The sequence below is a fragment of the Ictidomys tridecemlineatus genome, chromosome 3, assembly GCF_052094955.1.
Source record: "Ictidomys tridecemlineatus isolate mIctTri1 chromosome 3, mIctTri1.hap1, whole genome shotgun sequence".
Taxonomy (NCBI): Eukaryota; Metazoa; Chordata; class Mammalia; order Rodentia; family Sciuridae; genus Ictidomys; species Ictidomys tridecemlineatus.
In genome coordinates, this window is record NC_135479.1 from 199,233,853 (window position 1) to 199,256,147 (window position 22,295).

General features: G+C 35.4%; 1 protein-coding gene across 2 annotated transcripts in view; it reads right to left on the reverse strand.

The window, feature by feature from the left end:
* Positions 1-4,257: 4,257 nt before the first annotated feature.
* The window catches only part of Mrpl39 (mitochondrial ribosomal protein L39), a 33,460-nt gene continuing 15,422 nt past the window's right edge, over positions 4,258-22,295 (reverse strand). Inside the window, exons 9-11 of one of the 2 annotated variants that reach the window (XM_078044489.1) lie at positions 21,601-21,648; positions 18,968-19,051; positions 4,258-16,450 (exon numbers count right to left, since the gene is read on the reverse strand). In XM_078044489.1, coding sequence (XP_077900615.1) covers positions 19,004-19,051; positions 21,601-21,648 — 96 coding nt within the window. In that variant the 3' untranslated portion in view covers positions 4,258-16,450; positions 18,968-19,003. Of the gene's footprint in view, positions 16,451-18,954; positions 19,052-21,600; positions 21,649-22,295 lie in introns of those variants that run through there. The other variant, XM_078044490.1, reaches the window with a different exon arrangement.

Consider the following 22,295-nt stretch of genomic DNA (forward strand, 5'->3'; position numbering starts at 1 on the left):
AAGGGGAATGTCTCTGACTACTAGACCACAGTATTCTCATGTAAGACCTTCCCTTGGCTTTACCCCTCTAAGATGCGTGTCCTGCCAAGATCAATGTCTCTTAATCCTTGGAATTAACTTGTTACTCCATGAAGCTCCACTGTAGATACATCACCTTCAGTGGTGTTCCTTTGAACTATTAATTTGATCTGATACTGTACATCCTCAAAGAGTCCTTGTTTTGAGACCCAATTCTTCAAAATCCTACTTGCTTCCTACAGCCACAAAGTCACAGAATGTTAGGATGAGAATAGACAATTCCTGTTATTATAATAAAATAGATAATTCCTGTTATTATAATAAAAAGCTATGAGCACCACAGAGACACTTTAGGAAAATGAAATACCCTGTTTGAAAACACTGGCCTATACTAAATGAAGCTTAAGCAAGTTACTTGATCTCTATCCCCCTAAGACTCAACAATTTCCTCATTGGTAAAATAATGTATATATTTTATAAGATTTAGGCTTAAATGAAAATAGTATTATATGTAAACAGCAATATCTTTTATGCATTAAATGACAAATAAATACAAACCTTAAAACTTTTACATTTCAGTCATCTAAACCAAATGATCTGCCATAGCAGATATCCCCAAGGACACTCTAGTGTCAACCTAAACATAGTCCATTCCATGGTTACAACCTATCTAACCTAAATACTGCCAGGATCACTGGGTTTTCTCTATGCCCAACTCTCCTGAGCTTCTGTTTGCTGATTTCCTGGTTTTACCTGGATTCCTCCTGACTAACATATCCAGTCATTCCAAGAATTCTTTGAGCACAAGGAAGACCGGGTATATGTTTGGAATTAAGGAAGGAGAAGTAACAAGAGTAAGGGTGTGCACTCACAAGTGCACCTCCATATGGACACCTCAAAGTGGCAAAACTAGGGTGGTTTAAGTGAAAGGGAGTTCTCTGCAGGTTGGAAAACATAATAGCAACCCAATTTTGTACAGAGAAGATTAAATTAAAAATTATTTAATTAAGAATTAAATGAGGCACTAAATTATGCAGGACATGATTTTTTTCTAAAAAAAATTGTGTACTCTCAAGCACTACCTAGGATTTAACATACATCCCTAGAAATTTGCTGAATTAGAAACCAGGCCTTTCCTATTTACTGTCCAGCCATTTTATGGACCCAGTGAGGAAAAAAAAAGTGGATCCTAGTGGCACATGCGTACAATCACAACGACTCAGGAAGCTGAAAGAGGACCACAAGGTCCAGGCCTACGTGAACAATTTAGTAAGACCTCCTGTCTCAAAATTAAGGGCCAGAGATATAGCTTAGTGGTAGAATGCAGAGACCTGGTAGCCTGTGCCTGGACCTGGGTTCCATAACTAGGAGCAGACACACAAAAAGGCGGGGGGAGGAAGGAAGAAACAAAGTCAAGACATTGAAATATAGAAAACATGGCATATTAGAATTTTTCTGAGAACAGAAGATGGCCAGTAACTCAAAGAATGTGAGAAAACCTGAAGAGAAAAGGAAGATTGAAAAATAAATGAATAAATAAGAGTCCATAAAGGGGAAGCTCACATAAAAACTAGCCCAGTATGTGGCTCTATACTAATACTGACTAGAAAACAGTGAAACCAACAGGTAAAGCTTGCACAAGTTTAGCTTTCCTCTTTGGGTTTCATATCCTCTCATAGCAATAAGGATAAGGGAAACATGGTTCACACTTAATCTTAGCCAAAAGGCCAAGAAACAATAGAAATATGGTTCACATAAGTTTTTGTTGCTGTTGTTGTTGTTACTGTTTTAACAAATCTCATTATTTCAGTGTTACTCTTCACCTGTCTAAACCATATACTTGTAACTACTGCAAGTGCCATCCCAATGATGTCTGCTCCATCTTCACTCTTCTATCTTTCTCTACGGTGCTCAGGGATTTCCCAGTTCATCTGCACTTGACTTACTACGTGATAACCTGTTGTGGTGTAAATGACTACATTAGAAGTGATAGATACCCTTGACTATGACTGAACCACCATCTTGCATATTCATATGCCCATCCAGTGTTTACTGATTTGATCATACCATTTTTATTCCAAATGAAATTCTAAAAACAGGAGTTTAAATATAATGAACACTTTATTTAAGGATGGACTGAGCTCAAAGAGGTGATTTTTGATAAATAAATGTTCATTACAGCAAACAAATGACTAAAAAGTTCTACATACAACTGAAAAACAAGAGAAGTGATTCTTAGTCGGAAAGCTTATCAGGGTGCAAATTCCCAGAATCCCACACTTCCAGAGATTCTGATTCTGTAATGAAGCTTGAGGAAATTAAATTTTTACCAGACTGACGAGTTGATGTAGATGCCAGTGGTTGATAAGTCAACTCTAGAAACAGTAGCTTATACACAGTGCTACTGTTGGTGTGATAATTAGGGATATGCTCAGCAGAAATCCTATAACATACAGATCTAATGTCTGTTTAGATATTGTTCACTCCACATAATGGGAGACTGCAATGTGGGCTGAATGATAAGAGAAATCCTGTGGTTCACCTCTTTTGGGACAAGCAGCAATAAGGGTCCAAGGCTCATCATCCCTCTCCACCAAAAACATCCTACTCAATAAAATCCTCCTGACCTCAAATTCTGCCACAGAAATCAGTTCCTCTATGTTATACTACCAGCTAACATGATACTAGCTGCAAGCTATCATCTGCTGCTCAGAGCAGTAAAGAGGGAAAGTCAATAAGAAGGGTCTAGATGTCAGTTCCTGCCCAGCAAAGAGTGTAATAACAGAACAGTCACAAATGTCACTGCCATCTCCTCATACTTGTACCACCAAGATTTCAACAATCATTATACCTAGTCTCCACTTAGGGACACCTCTTTCCCAAATCCCAGTAGTTCAGTAGTAGTTCTGATTCCTTAACCCATGCTGAGCACATAGTAAAGAACTGTGAAAAGGGTTACACCCAGAAGGGAACTTTCTCCTCTGCCCTCCCAAAGCTGTTTGAAGCAACCATGTAGAAGTTTTACATTGGTGCCACCTTTGGTCTGTTATTTGCATATATACTATCCTTTCTAGACTAAGCTCCTAAAGCAAAGGAGTATCATTTTAAACTTTTCTGTACCACCCCAACTCAGGGCCCTGCTCATAGCTACTTAACTTGAACAGGAAAATGTATGCAAGTTTTCACTGACACTGAAAATTCGAATTTTTCTGCTTTTGGAGCTTGTACTGGCATATGTATGTTTCAATTTGAGGAATTATTTTTCAAGTTGATATGCATAGGTTCTTTTTGTTTTTCGTAGTTGTAGATGAACAGAATTCCTTTATTTCATTTGTTTATTTTTTATGTGGTGCTTAGAATCGAACCCAGTAACTCACTTACACAAGGCAAGCGCTCTGCCACTAAGCTAAACCCCGGCCCCTATATGGATTCTTTAGAGACAACTCAAGCATCAGTTTGGTTCTCTCTAAATTCTTCAGAAAAGCAATCTCCAAGTTCATTTTAATAAAATTCTATTATTTAATATCCATAAATGAAAATCTGTCCTTAGCAATATCTCTACATGCAATTATGACATAAGACCAAACTCTGATGTTCCTTAGAAATAATGCTGCATTATCAGTCTTCCCTAAAACATTTTTGCTTTTCTTCAATATTTTTAACTATATATAAAATATATAATCTGCTTATTGGATTAATTTATCTTTAAAAGGATTTTATATTTATCAAAATTAAAATACACAACTTTTTGACCAAGAATCACCTATGAGAGCTTATTTTATAGAGCTACAAGCACATGTATAAAACCATATGTATATAAGATTATTAATTATAATATTGTAATAGAAAAAAATTTAAAAATTGCCAAGCACAATGGTGCATGCCTATACTCCAAGCAACTCAGGAGACAGATGCAGGAAAGTCACAAGTTCAAAGCTAGTTTCAGCAACTTAGTGAGCTTATCTCAAAAAAGGGGGAGAGGGGCTGGAAATGTAGTTCAGTGGTAGACTGTTCCTGGGTTAAATTCCCAGTATTATAGAAAAAAATTTTTTTAAATCAATCTTCAATAAAGAACAGATTAAATAATGGTGCATCTATAAATAGGATATAATATACTGAAAAAAACAGAAGTGAATGTGTAATTAAAAAAAACTTAAAGTAATGAAAAATAAGGACAAGATTAATCCAATAAGGCAGGAAAGGACAGATACAAAGAAATGATAATCACAATAAAGTGTATATAAGTTGAAGTCTGTTTATTAAAGACAATAATTTCAAGACTGAATTTTTTTATTGGTTATTCACAACATAACAAAGCTCTTGACATATCATATTTTATACATTAGATTGAAGTGGGTTATGAACTCCCAATTTTTACCCCAAATGCAGATTGCAGAATCACGTCGGTTACACATCCACAATTTTACATAATGCCCTAACAAGACTGAATTTTTTTAAAAAAATTTAACAATTTTATGTTGTTTATAAAAGAGAAACAGACCTAATGACATAAAAACGTTGAAAATAAGTATACTCCAGGTAAACACTAAAATAGAACTAGATTAAAGAAAAACTAGAGGGTGGAGCAAGATGGGAAGCTCTGATCCTCCAATAACCATCTCCCTAGTGACTCATCAATTTGAGCATCTATTAATGTACCAAACTACCTTCATAACAGCTAAGGAAGCAAGTCTGGTTTTAGTATAATAATAAGAATAAAAATGCATTGAAGAAGGCAGAAAGGAAAGAATTGAGGAGTGTTAACCTCATTTACTGAGTTAACCAGGCTGATAAATAACTGCCTCCACCACTCTTCTCCCAGCCTCAGGCAAGAAAGGGGAGAGCAAACTCTACCAATGGAGAGAACAGCTCAAAAGCTAGCATGGGACTTTGGGCTTAGAGCTCAGTCTGGACCCACAGCAGACAGAATAAGCAGCAGGCAGGAAACAAAGGCCCCTACACCCAGGCCAGAGCTGCCAGATGGAGCCTTTAGACCTCACCTGGCATCAAATGAGACCTGCACCCTGAAGGGACAGACACATCATTGTCAGTCCATCAGAGTGGGCCTAGGTCACACCACTCCTGCAAACTGAACAAGTCTCTGCATATGTGAGAGAAAAGTGCAAACTAAGGTAACTTCAGGCATGGAAGTCAAGGGATTATTTCCTCTATACCTCTCCCAACATTGGGAAGAAAATTTATCCCTAAACCAGTCTCACATACACAATCTCTAGACCTGCACTAACACTAGATGGAGACTTGCACCCCAGTGGGATGGTCTCATGTTTTGGACCATATCACAAGAGCTGTGATGTAGGCTTGGGCACACTCCTGATACTGTACAGATCCATACAACTGTGAGACTCAAATGTAACCAGCTTAGCACTGGCCTTGGTGGTCAAGAGATTGCCTTTAGCAACACTACTCCAACCTCAGGCAGCACAGGGTGGAACAAAACTCCATTTGCTGAAGGTAGGACAGTAGTAAGCACAGGATTTCACCTTGGAATTCAGTGTAAACTGGTAAGACCTAACACCAAGGAGACCATAATGTTCCCTATTCCTAAGTTAATGCCTGCAGATGGGGCCCTTGCAATAGCTTCAATGCCAGGGCAGAGGCACATGGTACCAGTCTATCAGACTCCTATTCTATCAGCAACAACTGTGGCTGGTGTTGGGCCACAAATCTGCCTCAGCAATAAGCAGTCCATAACAGCATGGGCTTTTGTCCTACCCCAGCACTGCACTGGTCTCTATAGAATGTGAACTGAGAGTATGCATAGTGCTGCAGCATTGGTAACCACAGGCATACCACAGGAGCCTGGAGCTATGCCCTCCCCCAATGACTCTGCCCAGAGCCAGCAGAATCCCACAGTGCCTGACCACAGACAGACCAGTGGCTATGGCCACAGAATCTAGGCCTTCCCCAACCCCAGGCAAGACTACTCTTTTTTAAGTACTCTCCAAGTTAAACGATACACTAACCACAGATTTGGGATAAACCTGGGCTTGGATCACCATCTAATACTAAAGCAGCAAGAATAAACCAGCAGCAGACTCATGCAAACCCAGGCTTAGAACATACTCTAGTGCTGAAGCTGCAGTCCAGCACTACTAGCTCAGAAAAAACACCAGGATCAGAGAAAACAGGCAGCCTGCTTAGAATTTCTGGAAAGAAAGGCACAAACAATCCATATTACAAAAACTGGAATAAATGCCTAATTCTTCAAGGTGAAGATGACAATGCAAACCAACACTAAGAACTTCCAGGGAAACATGAACCCACATAACAGTCAAAATATAAGCCAGAAATTAATCAATGACGAATAGGCAAACTCAGGTGAAGAATTTAAAACAGCTGTTTTAAGGAAACTCAATGAGCTTTAAGAGAAATGATTCAATACTCTGACAGAGACACAAAGAAGCAATATTTTAAAATCAGAAATCCTTGATCTAAAAAATACACTCAGTGAAATTAAAAATGTGATAGAAGGCATCAATAGCAAAAAAAAAAAAAGATCAAAAAAAAAAAAAGAATTAGTGAACTCAAATACAAGGTATTGGAAAATACACATTTAGAGTACAAAAGGAATGAAGAAAACTTATGGGAACACTGGGAAGCACTAAGAGAGTAACTAGGCTTCAGAAGGGTCTTGAGAATGCCAATGGTACAGAAGCTCAAAGAGATAATAAGACAAAACTTCCAAAAGCCACAGAAGGACAAATACCCAAGTATAGGAAGACAAAAGGCCACCAAATTTAACTCCAACCAAATCTACCCCAAGACATCTTTCAAGCTCTCAACAGTTAAAGACAAAATTCTCAAGGCAGCAAGAGAAAAGAAATAAATAATACATAACAGTGTCCCAATTTGCTTGACAGATTTCTCAGCAGAAACCTTATAGGCAAGGACAGAATGGCATGAAATTTTCACAGTACTGAAGGAAAAACACTGGCAACCAAGAATACTGCGCCCCGCAAAACTTCCATTAGAAATAAACAAGAGGAAAAAATATTCCCAGATGTACAAAAAGTGAGAGAATAATGTCCATCCAGATCTATAGGAAACGCTAAAGGAAGTTCTTCAAACTGAAAGAAAAAAATGAGTAAGAAGAAAATATTGGAAGAAATAAAACTCACTGGTAAGATAAATTCAGAATGCTTCATATTTGGTATGAAGACTAGAAAAATTAAAATAGTAACTACATTAATATGTTAAAGATATAGGCAATACAGAAAGGTGTACAATGGGTATAAAAAATTCAAACTGTGGAAAAAATGAATTTCTTGTGTGATTTTTTATTAGTATATTTTCTCCTTTTTGTTTCTTTAAATCATATTAGGTTGCTATCATTTCAAAATATCTTATTATAACTTTTCTTTGAGAGAGAGAGAGAAAGAATTTTTTAATATTTATTTTTCAGTTTTCGGTGGACACAACATCTTTATTTCATTTTATGTGGTGCTCAGGATGGAACCCAGCGCCCCACGCATGCCAGGCGAACATGCTACCACTTGAGCCACATCCCCAGCCCATAACTTTTGAAAAATGGTTTTGTTACCCTCTTAATAACCACAAAGCAAAAACTTATCATAGACAAATCGTAAACACAGGCAAGAAATCATAACACCCCACTTTCAGCAATGCACAGATCATCCAGACAGAAAAGCCCCCCCCCCAAAAAAAGGGCAGAATTAAACCACATCTCAGAACAAATGGGCTAAAAGACATCTCAGAAAGTTCCAGAATATATATTCCTCATCAGTACATGGAACACTCTGCAGGATAGACCATACGATATAACAAGACTCAACAAATTTTAAATTATTAAAACCATCTGGGATATCTTATCTGACCAAAATGCAATGAAAACTAGAAATCAATCAAAAAAATTTAGAAATTATATAGATTCATGGAAATTAAACAACTTACTCTTCAACAACCAATAAATCAAAGAAGAAATCAAGAAGGAAATTTAAAATCTTTTAATTTTTAGAAACAAATTAAAATGGAAATACAATATACCAAAACCTACAGAATGCAGCAAAAGCAGTATTGACAAGGAAGTTTATAGCAATCAATGCATACATCAAAAAAGCAGAAATAAACAAGTAACCCATTGCTTCATCTCAAAAAAAACCAGAAAAACCAGTACAACTGAAACCCAAAATCAGTAAGAAAAAGAGTAAAGAGCAAAAATAAATGAAAAATAGACTAAAAAAATTTTCATTTCAACAAAATTAAGATAGTTTTTCAAAAAAATAAACAAAATTGGCAAACCCCTAGCTAGACTAAGATAAAGACAGAATCAGAGATGAAAACAGAAACATTACAACTGATGCCACAGAAATACAAAGGATTATTAGAGGTTATTCTGAACAATTATACACCAACCAATTTGATGACCTAGAAGAAATGGCCAAATTTCCAGACACATAAATTTTACCACAACTGAATCATGAAGAAATAGAAAACTTGAACAGACCAAAAACAAGTAACAAAACTGAATCAATAAGTCTCCCATCAAAGAAACGCCCAGGACCAGTTGATTTCACTGTTAGTTCTAGCAAATATTTAAAGAGGAACTAATATCAATTCTTAAATTATTACAAAAATTGAAAGAGGGAATTCTTCAAACTCATTCTATAAAGTATTATCCTGATACCAATATTAGTCAAGGATACAACAACAACAACAACAACAACAAAAACAGATTAATATCCTTGAGGACTACAGATGCAAAAACTCTGAACAAAATACTAGTAAATCAAATCCAAAAGCTCATTATGTATATATGCTTCAATATCAATAAACATGATAAAACGTATCAATGGAATGAAGAACAAAAAACATAAGATCATCTCAATTGTTGCTGAAAATGCATTTGACAAAAGTCAGTATCCCTTTATGATAAAACTCTGAATAACTTAGGTATAGAAGGAATATATTTCAACATAATAAAGGCCACTTATAATAAGCCAACAGCTAACATTATACTGAACTGGGAAAAACAAAGTTTTCTAAAGTCTAGAACAAGACAAAGATTCCCATTTAAATCACTTTTATTCAACACAATACTTAAAGTCACACTCAAATCAATCTGGCAAGAGAAAGAAATAAAGGGCATCCCACCTGGAAAAGAGAAAGTCAAATTATCACTGTTTGCAGATATCATGATTTTATAGATGGAAAATCCCAAAGACTTCACCAAAAATCATTAGAACCAATACACAAATCCATCAATGTTGCAGGATACAAAAATCAACAACAACAACAACAACAAAAACATTATTGCCATTGTTATACAACAATAACAAATTATCTGAAATAGAAATCAAGAAAGCAATACCATATATAATAAGCACAAAAATTAAAATACTTAGGAATAAATCTAACCAAAAAATGTAAAAGATCTCTACAATGAAAACTATAAAATACTGATGAAAGAACTAAAGATGAAAAAATGGAAAAGCATCCTCTATTCTTGGATTGGAAGTATTAATATTGTTAAAATGTCCAGACTACCCAAAATGATCTAGAGTCAATGCAACCACTACCTAAATTCCAATGGTATTCTTCACAACTATAAAAAAAAATCCTAAAATCTCTATAAAACACACACACACACACACACATTATGGATCCTTTTTCTTCACATCTTCACTAGACTAAAGATAATGGAAGTGCTGGCAAAGATGTGAAGAAAAGGGAACCACACTGTACCCTGCTGGTGGCAGTATAAATCAGTATAGCTATTAATAGAAAACTATATGGAGGGTCCTCCAAAAATTAAAAATGTAACTACTGCATGATCCCACTTCTGGCTATATATCCAAAGGAAATAAAATAAGCATGTCAAAGAGATATTTGCACTCCCATGTTTATTTCAGCACTATTCACAACAGTCAAGAAATGAAAGCATTTGCAGGTAAATGGATGGAACTAGAGAATATCATGCTAAGTGAAATAAGCCAATCCCCCAAAACCAAAAGCCAAATGTTTTCTCTGATAAGCAGATGGTGATCCATAGTGGGACAGGAGGATAGGGAAGAATGAAGGAACTTTGGTTTGTATAGAGTGCAGTGAGGAGAGGGCTGTAGTAGTGCAGAGGGGAAGGACTGTAGAAAGAGACAGACATCATTACCCTAAATACATGTATGATTACACTACTGGAGTGACTCGGAACCATGTACAGCCAGAGAAATGAGACGTTGTGCTCCATGTGTGTACTATATGTCAAAATGCATTCTACTGTAAAATAAATCAATTAACAAAAAAATGGAAACAACCTAAGTATCCATCAACAAGTAAATGTGGTACATATACACAATGGAATGCTATTAAGACATCAGAAGGACAGAATCCTGCCCCTTGCTACAATATAGATATAACTAGAAAGCAATGTGTTAAATGAAACAATTCAGGCACTAAAAGACAAATACCACATTATACAGACTATAAAAAAAGTTGATCTCACAGAAATCAAGATTGGAAAGACTGTTACCAAAGGCTAGGTAGAGGTGGGTAGAGGGGATAGAGAAAGATTGGTCAATAGCTATTAAGATATAGTTAGACAGAACACTGATATAGCATTTCAAAATCTCTGGGACACTATGAAGGCAATGCTAAGAAGAAAGTTTCATTGCATTGAGTTCATTCCTTAAAAGAATAAGAAGTCAACAAATAAATGACCTAATACTACATCTCAAAGCCCTTGAAAAAGAACAAAACAACACCAAAAGTAGTAGAAGACAGGAAATAATTAAAATCAGAGCTTAAATTAATGACATTGAAACAAAAGGAACAATTTAAAAGCTGACAAAATGAAAAGTTGGTTCTTAGAAAAAATAAATAAAATTGATAAACCCTTAGCCACTTGAGTAGAGAGGAGAGAGAAAACCCCAAATTACTACAATCCGCAATGAAAAGAAACTATTTTCAAAATTTAAACTCTGATAAAATACAAAATCTTGAAGACATCGACAAATTTCTAGAGTCATATGATCTACCCAAACTGAATCAGAAGGATATATACAATTTAAACAGAGCAATTTCAAGCAATGAAATACAAGATGCCATCAAAAGCCTACCAACAAAGAAAAGCCCAGGACCAGACAATTCACATCCAAGTTCCACAAGACCTTCATAGAAGAACTAATACCAATAGTCCTCAACTTATTCCATGAAATAGAAAAAGAGAGAATACTTACAAACTCATTCTATGAGGCCAACATCATCCTGATACCAAAATCAGACAAAGACATCAAGAAAAGAGAACTTCAGACCACGCTCCCTGATGACCACAGATGCAAAAATTCTTATTAAATTCTGGCAGACTGCATACAAAAACATATTTAAAAGATGAAGTTCATCCCAGGGATACAATGTTGGTTCAACATACAAAAATCAATAAATGTAATTCATCACATCAATAGATTAAAGACAAGAATCATATGATCATCCGATTTACAATAGCCTCAAAAAACAAAAACAAAACAAAACAAAACAAAAAAACCCTGGGAATCAGCCTAACAAAAGAAGTGAAAAACCTCTATGATAAAAACTATAGAACACTAAAGCAAGAAATTCGAGAAAGACCTACAATAAAAACTATAGAACACTAAAGCTAGAAATTCAAGAAAGACCTTAGAAATGAAATTAGCAGCAAAATAAAATTAAACCTATATCTCTCACCCTGCATAAAACTCAACTCAAGTGGATCAAGGACCTAAGAATTTGACTAGAGATCCTATGTCTAATAGGAAAAAAAGCAGGCACAAATCTTCATCATGTCAGCTTAGGACCTGATTTCCGTAACAAGACTACTAAAGCACAAGAAATAAAATCAACAATCAATAAATGGGATGGATTCAAACTGAGAAGTTTCTTCTCAGCAAAAGAAACAATTAATGAAGTGAAGAGAAAGCCTACAGAATGGGGGCAAATTTTTATCACCCAGACATCAGATAGGGCACTAATCTCTAGGATATCTCTCCAAAAAACACCAAAAAAAAAAAAAAAGAACCAAATCAATAAATGGGCTAGGGAAATGAGCAGACAGTAAACAGTTCACAGAAGAAGATATACAATCGATCAACAGATTTCTGAAAACATGTGTAACATTTCTAGCAATTAGAGAAATGCAAATCAAAACTACTTAAGATTTTACCTCACTCCAATCAGAACGGCAATTATCAAGAATTCAAGCAACAGTAAGTCCTGTTAATGATGGGGGGGGGGGAGACACTGATTCATTGCTGGTGGGATTGTGAAATGGTGCAACCACTTTGGAAAACAGTATGGAGATTCCTTAGAAAACTTGGAATGGAACCACCATCTGACCCAGTTATCCCACTCCTCAGTCTATACCCAAATGACTTAAAATCAGCAGGCTACAGTGATGCAGCCACATCAATGTTTATAGTAGCTCAATTCACAATAGCTAAACTGTGGAAACAGCCTGAAACAGCCATGAAAACTCCTGGTTGCTCCCGCAGTCCTAGATGCCTAGATGCCCTTCAATAGATAAATGGATAAAGAAACTTGTGGTATATATACACAATGGAATATTATGCAATTATGGCATTTAAGGATAAATAGATAGAGTTGCAGAATATCATGCTAAGCAAAGAAAGCCAATCCCAAAAAACCAAAGTTCAAATGTTTTCTCTGGTAAGTGGATGCTGATCCATAATGGGGGAGTGGGGGAATAGAGTAACTTTGGATTGAGCAGAGGGGAGGAAGGGTGGGGGAGGGAGTATGTGGCAGGAAAGATGGTGGAATGAGATAGACATTATTACCCCTAAGTATGGGTATGATTGCAGGAATGGTGTGACTCTACATCATGTACAACCAAAGAAATGAAAAGTTGTGCTCCATTTGTATAAAAAAATAAAATAATAATAATAAAAAGACATAGGGGTAAGAATTTCTGGTGTGGTATTGCACAGTAGGGTGACTATAGATAATGATAATAAACTGTATACTTCAAAAAGCTAGAAGAAATTTTGAATGTTTTCATCATAAATAAATGATAAATGTTTAAAGACTAATATATTTACCAGATTTTAAAATTATACAATGTATACATGCATTAAACATCTAATTATCCCATAAATATGTATAATTTTGTATTTTATGAGTTAAAATGCTAATTTAATTTGAAAACAGAAAAATAAGAGCAATAAAACCAAATTGAGAAAAAAAATAATTACTACACATCAAGAGAAGCATTATTTACTGATAGAAAAAATAATAATTTGCCAGCAATTTATAAAAATCCCAAACCGGATCCTAGCTATTTAGGAGACTTTAGTAGAAGGATCACAAGATCATAGTCACCAATACCATGTCTCAAAATAAATTTAAGAAAAAAGACTAGGGACGTTAGCTCAGTGGTAGAGCACCCTCAGGTACAATCCCCAGTATGACCAAAACAAAACAAAAACCCCAAAGCAGAATACATAGTACAAAAAAAAAATCTCAAAATAAGCAAATATTGATTTAATCACAAAGAGAAATTATAACATTCACAACCATTTTCCAAGAATGAGCTGCAAATAATTGTTTGTGGCACAATATATGGTCTATTTTAGAGAAGGATCCATGTGCTACTGAGAAGAAAGTGTATTTACTCGTTGATGGATGAAAGAGTCTATATATATATATATATATCTTAAGTCTAAGTTATTGATTGTATTATTGAGTTCTATAGTTTCTTTCAGCTTTTGTTTGGAAGATCTATTCATTGGTGAAAGAGATGTGCTAAAGTCACCCAGAATTACTGTGGTCTGATCTATTTGACTCTTCAACTTGAGAAGAGTGTGTCTGATGAACAACATACGTGCTCCATTGTTTGGGGCATATGTATTTACAGTTGTTATGTCTTATTCATGTATGGGTTCCCATAAACAGTATGTAATATCCTTCTTTATCCCTTTTGATTAACTTTGGCTTGAAATCGACTTTATTTTACAGGAGGATGAAAACCCCTGGTTGCTTCTGCAGTCCATGTGAGTGGTATGTTTTTTCCCAACCTTCCACCTTCAGTCTGTGGATGTCTTTTCCTATGAGATGAGTCTCTTGAAGGCAGCATATTGTTGGGTCTTCTTTTTTATTCCAATCTGCCAGTATACGTCTTTTGATTGGTTGAGTTTAGGCTATTAACATTCAGAGTTATTATTGAGACATGATTTGTATTCCCAGTCATTTTTGTTTATTTGATATGTGGATGCTGATCCATAATGGGGGTTGGAAGGAAGTTTGGGAGGAATGGAGGAACTTTAGATAGGGCAAAGGGAAGGTAGAGGAAGGGAGGGAACATGGGGGGTATGAAAGACGGTGGAATGAGATGGACATCATTACTGTAAGTATATATATATATAAAGACACAAATGGTGTGACTCTACTTTGTGTACAACCAGACATGAAAAATTGTGCTCTTGTATGTGTACTATGAATTGAAATGCATTCTGCTGTTATGTATAACAAATTAGAATAAATAAATATAAGTTTAAAAAAAAAGAAAACAGACTTTAAGACAACTCAATCAGAAGTTGCAAACCAGATCTTATAAAAACCACAATTGTGAAAATAATAGAGGTGGGCACGGTAGTACATGCCTGTAATCTTAGTGGCTCAGAAGGCTGAGGCAGGAGAATTACAAATTCAAAGCCAGCCCCAGCAAAAGGAGGCACTAAGCAACTAAGTGAGACCCTGTCTCTAACTAAAATACAAAATAGAGCTGGGGATGTGTCTCAGTGGCTGGGTGCCCCGAGTTCAATTCTCAGTACCAAAAACAAATAAATAAAATGAGAGAGAAGGATTCATCATACCAGAAATCACAACATGTTACAAAGCTATCATTATTAATAATAAACTATGTGATGGTAGCACAGGGATAGACAAATGGACCAATGAAGTAGACCCAGGCATTTAAAGGAACCTGATATATGCCTGAGTGATACAACCTCTAAGAGGAAAGGGGGAAAATGCTCCAGAATAACTATCTATTCTGGAGTGAGAAGATCCCTTTCCTCACTCTACATACAAATATAAACTTGTAATAAATGTAAGAAGGAAGATTTTAAAATAAAATATATTAAAAACTGCCTTATACCTCAAGTTATGAAAGATTTGCTTATATTACTTAAACAAGTCTAAGTTATTAAGGAAAAGGTGATAATTTTGCTCACCTTAAAATTAAAGAAAACATAATCCAAGTTAAAAGGAAAGCCAGAGGAGCAGATATTTGCATTGACAGAGGTTTAAATTTTTGTATATGAAGAACTCCTACTAATGAGAATTCAAATTCTAATTTTAAAAAAATATAAAAAGTTGTAAATTTCTCAAGAGTAAATCTTACTAGACAAACAAATGAGGTGCTCATCAGTGCTACTATATACTCAGTAGCAAACAAACTGAATTAAATGATCATGTATGTAAATAGGATTATGTATATCCAACCAACAAAATATTTCAATGTTTGCAAAGATGTCTGTGAGGGAGCAGAGAAATAGAAACTTTCATACTACTGATAGGGACTAAACTGGAACAACTATTGTGGAGGCCAAACAATAATGTTCAGTAAAGTGGAAGACACATGGTACATATCTGTAAATACCCTAAAGATACTGACAAATGTGAACATGAAGAAATATGAACAGTATAATTTTCTGTAGTACTGTTTATAATACTAAAAAACCAGTAACATCCTTAAAGGTCATTAGTAAGAAAACAGGTTAGTGATGGGATTAACCTTGCAGTGGAATATTATATGGCAGACAAAATGACTGTACTAAACTAGTACTAAAGTATTTACAAGCTAGCTATTACTTAAACTAGTACCAAGCATTTTACTGTACTAAGCTATTTATAAGTGGTTGCAACATGCCATACATTAAAATATAATGCTGAGCAATCAAAGCAAATTATAAAAGGACACATTTCATGAAAACAGTATGTTTAGTTTTTAAATTCAGTGAATACTTTATATACTGCAGTAAAAATGTAAAATCATGATAAGTACAAACAGGATAGTGATTCTTCCTGGGAAGGGTCTGAAGTAAATAACACTAACAGTAGTTAAATATGGACAGTAGCTACATATCAATATTCTTGGCTGTGAACAAAAAGATTTATACTAGTTTAAGCAAAAGCCATATAGCATGGGCTGGGGATATAGCTCAATTGACAGAAAAAAAGGAAATCGCTTATATCTCTCAGACTTGAAAAATATCCATTATCTCGCCCCAAGGCAGATGCCGAGGAAAACCTGCTGAGCAGGCCTCCACACCTTGTACATGAGACCTGGACCAAAACTGCCTTGAGGTCCACCTGCTGCTCTCCTCAACAAAATGGATCCTGTGTACCATTCTGTCTTCACTGCTTTATTCCAGCTTTTACACAAGTGTGTCCATTGGGGAACTGAGCCCTAGTTCAAGAAGGGGTAGAAAACTAAGTTAGCAGTCTTTTATCTAGTTTTGTGCAACTAGATGTCTCTATGTCCATATTTGGTAAAATAAGAACTGTAAGTCAAAAAAAACAGTGATTTTTCTAATAGTACTAAATGCCAAAATATCAGGAAAAATGTCCAAATAAGGATTTATTAAATTATTTCTTGTACTTCTCTGTATGCTCAATATATTTCACAATTTAAAAAAAAAAGTTAAAGTATAAACTCATGAACAAGGGAATGGAAGAGAAAACCAGCAGCAAACATCTTTCTAAAAGATGAAAAGTAAAGTGATGAGTGCAGCAGTCAGTGCCTAGAACAGAGGTGGAGGGACTTCCACATAGAAAGCTGCAGTCTGACCAGCAGGGCCAAGAGCAGCACAGAGACGGCAGAGGTCAGTAGAGGGGTTAGAATTAAAGAGATTAATAAAGGACTGTATACAAACCAACTGGTCTCCATACCAAGTCCCCCATCTCCAAATACAGAAGGGCCTGAATCCAGGCATTGCCCCCAGGTAAATTACTGGGGATATATTTTATAAAAAATAAGCAAAGACATGTCTAGAGAAAATTGGGGCAGTCAGTACAGAAATTATTGCCAAGAGTGAAGACCTCTTCATTCCAACAGTTAGAAAACCCCCAATGTTACAGTTAGCTTTGTTACTCATCCTAGTGGTGCCTACAAGAAGCCAAATCAATCTTCTCACATTTACATTTTAAACTATAAACAGGACATCTGACAAAGAGCCTGAAACATGAAAGTAAAAGACTCAGGTTAAAAAAAAAATTGTCAGAGGAAAGAATACCCAGGGATAAGAAAATAAATAAATGATGAACGAATAAATTAATAATAACCCATAGAGGTTCATGAAGATACACATCTGTTAAACATAAACAGAATTGTTATGAGCAATAAGTAGAAGAGAAAGCTTTCAGAAATTACAATATGCTTGAACTAACTTTAATTATATACAGGTAAGAATATAAATCAGGGGCTGGGGATGTGGCTCAAGCGGTAGCACGCTCTCCTGGCATGCGTGCGGCCCGGGTTCGATCCTCAGCACCACATACAAACAAAGATGTTGTGTCCGCCGAGAACTAAAAGATAAATATTAAAAAAAATTCTCTCTCTCTCTCTCCTCTTTCTCTCTCACTCTCTCTTTAAAAAAAAAAAGAATATAAATCAGGAAAAATAGCAGAGGAAAGAAAAAACAAGAGAACAAATACAGAAGATCCAAATCCAACTAAACGGTGTCAGAGAAACAAAGAGCAAACCAAAACAAGGTGTAAAGTTAAAAAAAAAAAAAAATAATAATAATAATAATATTTCCTAGACCAGAAGAGAAATGTCAAAAATTGAAAGGACCTATCAGGTAACATGCAGAAAAATCAACTGAAGAGACCTTCAAGCAGATATGGAATCTCAGAAGTTTACAACACCAAAAATACTAAGGTCCTAAAATTGTCCTTTGCATGTTTGGAGTTCAAGGGTGCAGATTTTTGTTTGTTTGTTTCACAAATATTAGATGGTAGAAAATAACTGAGTTGCTTTCAAAGTCCTGAAAAAAAAATTATTCTTCAACCTAGAATTTTATGTCTAGTCAAACAGTGCATCAAATGTAAGAGCAAAACAAAGCCACTTTAGACATTCAAGGGCTTACTTGAGATGAATTATAACAAAATAAGAGTTAGTCAAGAAATGGAAGGCACAGTCTCCAAAAGAAATAGTTCCCACCCAGAAAAAAAGGAAGCCTGTGAGAATCTCAGAAAACTTTTTCAGACAAGAACAGGCAGAAATTCATTGGCAAAAACTTTTAAAAGACTCATAATCGAGGTTTGTTCAAAGTGTGGGGAAACAGGCACTCTTAGACAATACTGCCAGGAATATCATTTAGTCAGCATCTGGTAGCATCTGTCAATAATTCTACTACCAGAAATCTATCCCTAAAAATTGCTTATATGTTGGGCAGTGTACACTAGTACATGAATGAAAGTGCCTGGATTCAAATTTCAGGTTTGTCAATTTCAAGTTCTATGATCTGTCAGTCTCCTCATTTATAAAACAGAAACATATTCTCAACCAGTTGTCATGAGAATTAAATAAAATGCTCCATGCGAAGGGCTTCTTAGCACAATGCTCAGCACCCAGTAAATACTCAGTTAACATTCTCTATTTACAAACACCTTCCATTTTGCACAAGAATATTCACTGCACCACTGTTTAAAATGGTTAAAACTGCAAACAATATAATCCTATATGTTTTTTTAAAAAATTACACATGTATGTGTACATGTATGTTTATAAATGTAAGAAAAAATATGCTAAAGTATAGCATCCAAGGAGTAGAAAAGGAGGAGATTGTTTTTGTGTGACATTTTTATTAGGAGCAATATAAGTTGTTTTACCCTTACAGAAAGGATAAGGTAAAAATGGATATCAATCTTAGGAAGAAAAACAGTTATCTCTCTAAGCACATAAAAACATTATATTACAAACCTTTATTTTACTATACATATTTAATTTTAGAAGTTATTAGGTAGACACACTTTCCTCTGTTGGTTTAGTTTGATCTTCAGTTACCTGTAAAAACATGAATAGCTTTACTTCTCTAATAAAGACTTTCAATTTTACCCTTCACCCACCAGTTTAAATCATTCAAGCTCCTTCTTTCATAATTGTACTTTGACTTTTTCCTTCAATAGTAATTATCATAAAAAGTTAAACAGGGGGCTGAGGATGTGTAGCTCAATGGTAGAGTGCTTGCCTAGCATGCCTGAACCCCAGTACAGTGCGCGTGCGCGCGCGCGCGCGCGCACACACACACACACACACACACACACACACACACACACACAGTAAAAGAGAGAAGAAACATTTGAAGACCAAGTTATCAATATAATCTATAAATACAATCCATTCAAAACCAAGCTCTGAGGCATGCTATATCTAGGCTTCTCAAATTTATCATTTTATTTTTCATCTATAAAACAAAAACATTTGTAAAAGCAAAAAATACCAAAAGTGCTACATGAGGTGTTCTAAACCAATTTATTTTATTGTGAGGTATAATTCCCTTAAGAATAAAACATTGGAGGTTTTGTGCAACTAGATGTCTCTATGTCCATATTTCTATTCTGTCACTCAAACTCAGAAACAAACTGGGCCAAGTCTGAATTCCTCAACACCCCAATTCCTATATTATCTATCTCAGTGATAGGCTCTACTCAGCTCCCTAAACCAGCTCCCCTCTTACCTGCAGATTCCATCCACACTCCTATTCATCTGACCCAAGAAACTTTCATGGTCATTCTCACTACTACGATTGAACTTTAGAACCTCAACCTTTTCTATCCCCTAAGTGAACTCTTGGTTAAAGAGTTATAGCTATCTTCCACGCTGCCCCCAGAATGAGCTTTTAAACTGGAATCGTTAAGCTGGTGTGGGGCGACATACACTTATAATCCCACCTAAAATTACACTTGTAATCAGGAGGCCAAGGCAGGAGTATCACAAATTCCAGGCCATCCTCAGCAACTTTATAAAACCCTGTCTCAAAAAAAAGAATTGTTTAAAAGGGCTGGGAATATAACTTGGGGATAAAGCACCCCAAGGAGAAGGAGGAGGAGGAGGAAGAGAAGGAGGAAGAGAAAAGAAAATTGAAATAGCTCATCAGTAGGTCACTTCCCTATTCAAAATATATGAGTAACAATCCAGTTACTCATATATCATCTTCAGCAATAGGTTAGGGGGAAATCAGGAATGCAAGTTCCAGACCAGAAAAACAAATCCCTCAAGTTCTATGTCCAACAAATTTCTTTGGACTTACTTATCCACCCAGTTACCTATGACCTGTACATTCAAATTCATCTTCATTCTCCATTCCTCCATGCTTCTAGGCAAGTGGCTTCCTCTGAGATAAGCCTCAACCCATCTCACAGCAAATTATCTGCCTGGCCTACTTTCATGATCCTTTAAAACAGTTTAAGAGATACCAATTCCTAGGAACCTTCCTTAACCAAAGATCAGTTTGGGTCCTTCTCTGGGCCAAAAGCTCAAATGTATACTACTTTTAAGTGTGGTCATCTCACTAAACTAACTTTCTTAAGGCAGCAGATGTGTTCTGCTCATTTCTGAACCTGGCCTCAGTAAAAACCAATAAGTCTGTGTCAGATGAACCAAGGAATTTAACTTACTCCCTCCAGACAAGCAAAATAGAGTGTGAATTGGTCCTCAGCACCATTAAAAAAAAATTTTTTTTTATAACCCCCATCCATGTGCTAATAATATTCAAATTTGGTCTTACACAAACATAGCAAACCCTGAATGTGTAGACAGGCTGCACAGAAGTACAGGCAAAGAAAACAATACAGGAAGGTAAACAAGCAAGCAAGAAATCAAACTAATGAATAATTATTTTATTAAGAGATTACTCTAAGGATGTTTCTTGGAGAAGGTAAGACTCGGGCAAGGATGGAAGAATGAGTAGGCAACTGGGAAATGGGAGTCCAGACAGAAATATCATTAAAAAATAAGCAAACTTAAAAATAAGTTTGATGTGTGCTGCTAAGTAAGCTTGTGAGCTTTACTGGAGTAAGGGGAAATTAAGGTAAGTAGGAAGGGCTCATGAGGCCACACAAGTAAAAGAGAAGAGTGTAGCCTATGAAATAGTGAATAAAGATAGTGGTGGTCAAGAAATGTAATCACTCCTAGTAGTGAAATCTAAATGCTAATGACTGGATAAACTACAGGCACACAAAATATTCAAATCCAGGTTTTCAGGACATTTACACATTCAATGTCAACAGTCAAAGCAGCTTTGAGATATAGCTGACAAATTTATCTTTTAAATATTCATTAAGTTTTTAAAAATTATCATGCCATCTAATTAACACTAATACAACTTTTAAGAACTACTACTGTTATACAGTAATATTTTCATTTTTCTTCAAGTTCCACAGTATCATTTCCATGTTATTAACAAAATCAAAAGAGAATTACCAAATTACAGCTTTATTCTTTCCAAAATACTACTGGGGTAAACAATCCCAATACTAATTTGGCTACTGAGACAACTTATCCCCTTTGGCTTTTGTTGCTTAACAAAAACTTCATAGAAAGAAAACACTTACCATTTTCCGAGATCTTTCCAATAGCTTATCCCATATTGTAAAATGTGCCTGAAAAGAAATTATTTGCTGTGAATTAAATAAAGCAGGAAAGTTGAAATAAAAAGGATTAAGTCTTTATGTGGCTTTTAAAACAAACATATAAATAAAAAGCTAGGTGGTACTAATTTTACTACGTGGTTACAAAAGTGAATCTATGAGGAAAAAGGTACTATAAAAAATACCTGCTTTGTTTGGAATTGAAGAAAAAAAGACTTAAGCACTGAATATTGCCATTCTTCTCTTGTCCTTCATCATTTCCATCATAGAAAACATTTTTTCTAATGGGAAGTAAAACTGTGTCCTACCTTCCCAAAGATTGCAATTCTTTCCCTAAACAGCCAATTTTAACATGTTAGAGGCCATTCTTTAAATTCTAAGCAATCACAAGAAGCTTAATAGGAACCACTTGTGACATCTTCACACTGAAAGGGCAGACCCAGAGTATTTAGCAAATTGCACTAAAAAAAAAAAAAAAAAAAGACGAAACCTAATGAATACAACAGTAAAACTATAGAACCAATTTTATTAATCCTTAACAATCTCATGTAATGGAGAATTATCAGAATGTATTACTGAAAATTGCAAAGTGCATATAAGCCCATCGATCTTATTAAGTCAACTGAAGGTGATACTTGGGCCATATGGGGGCCAGTGGC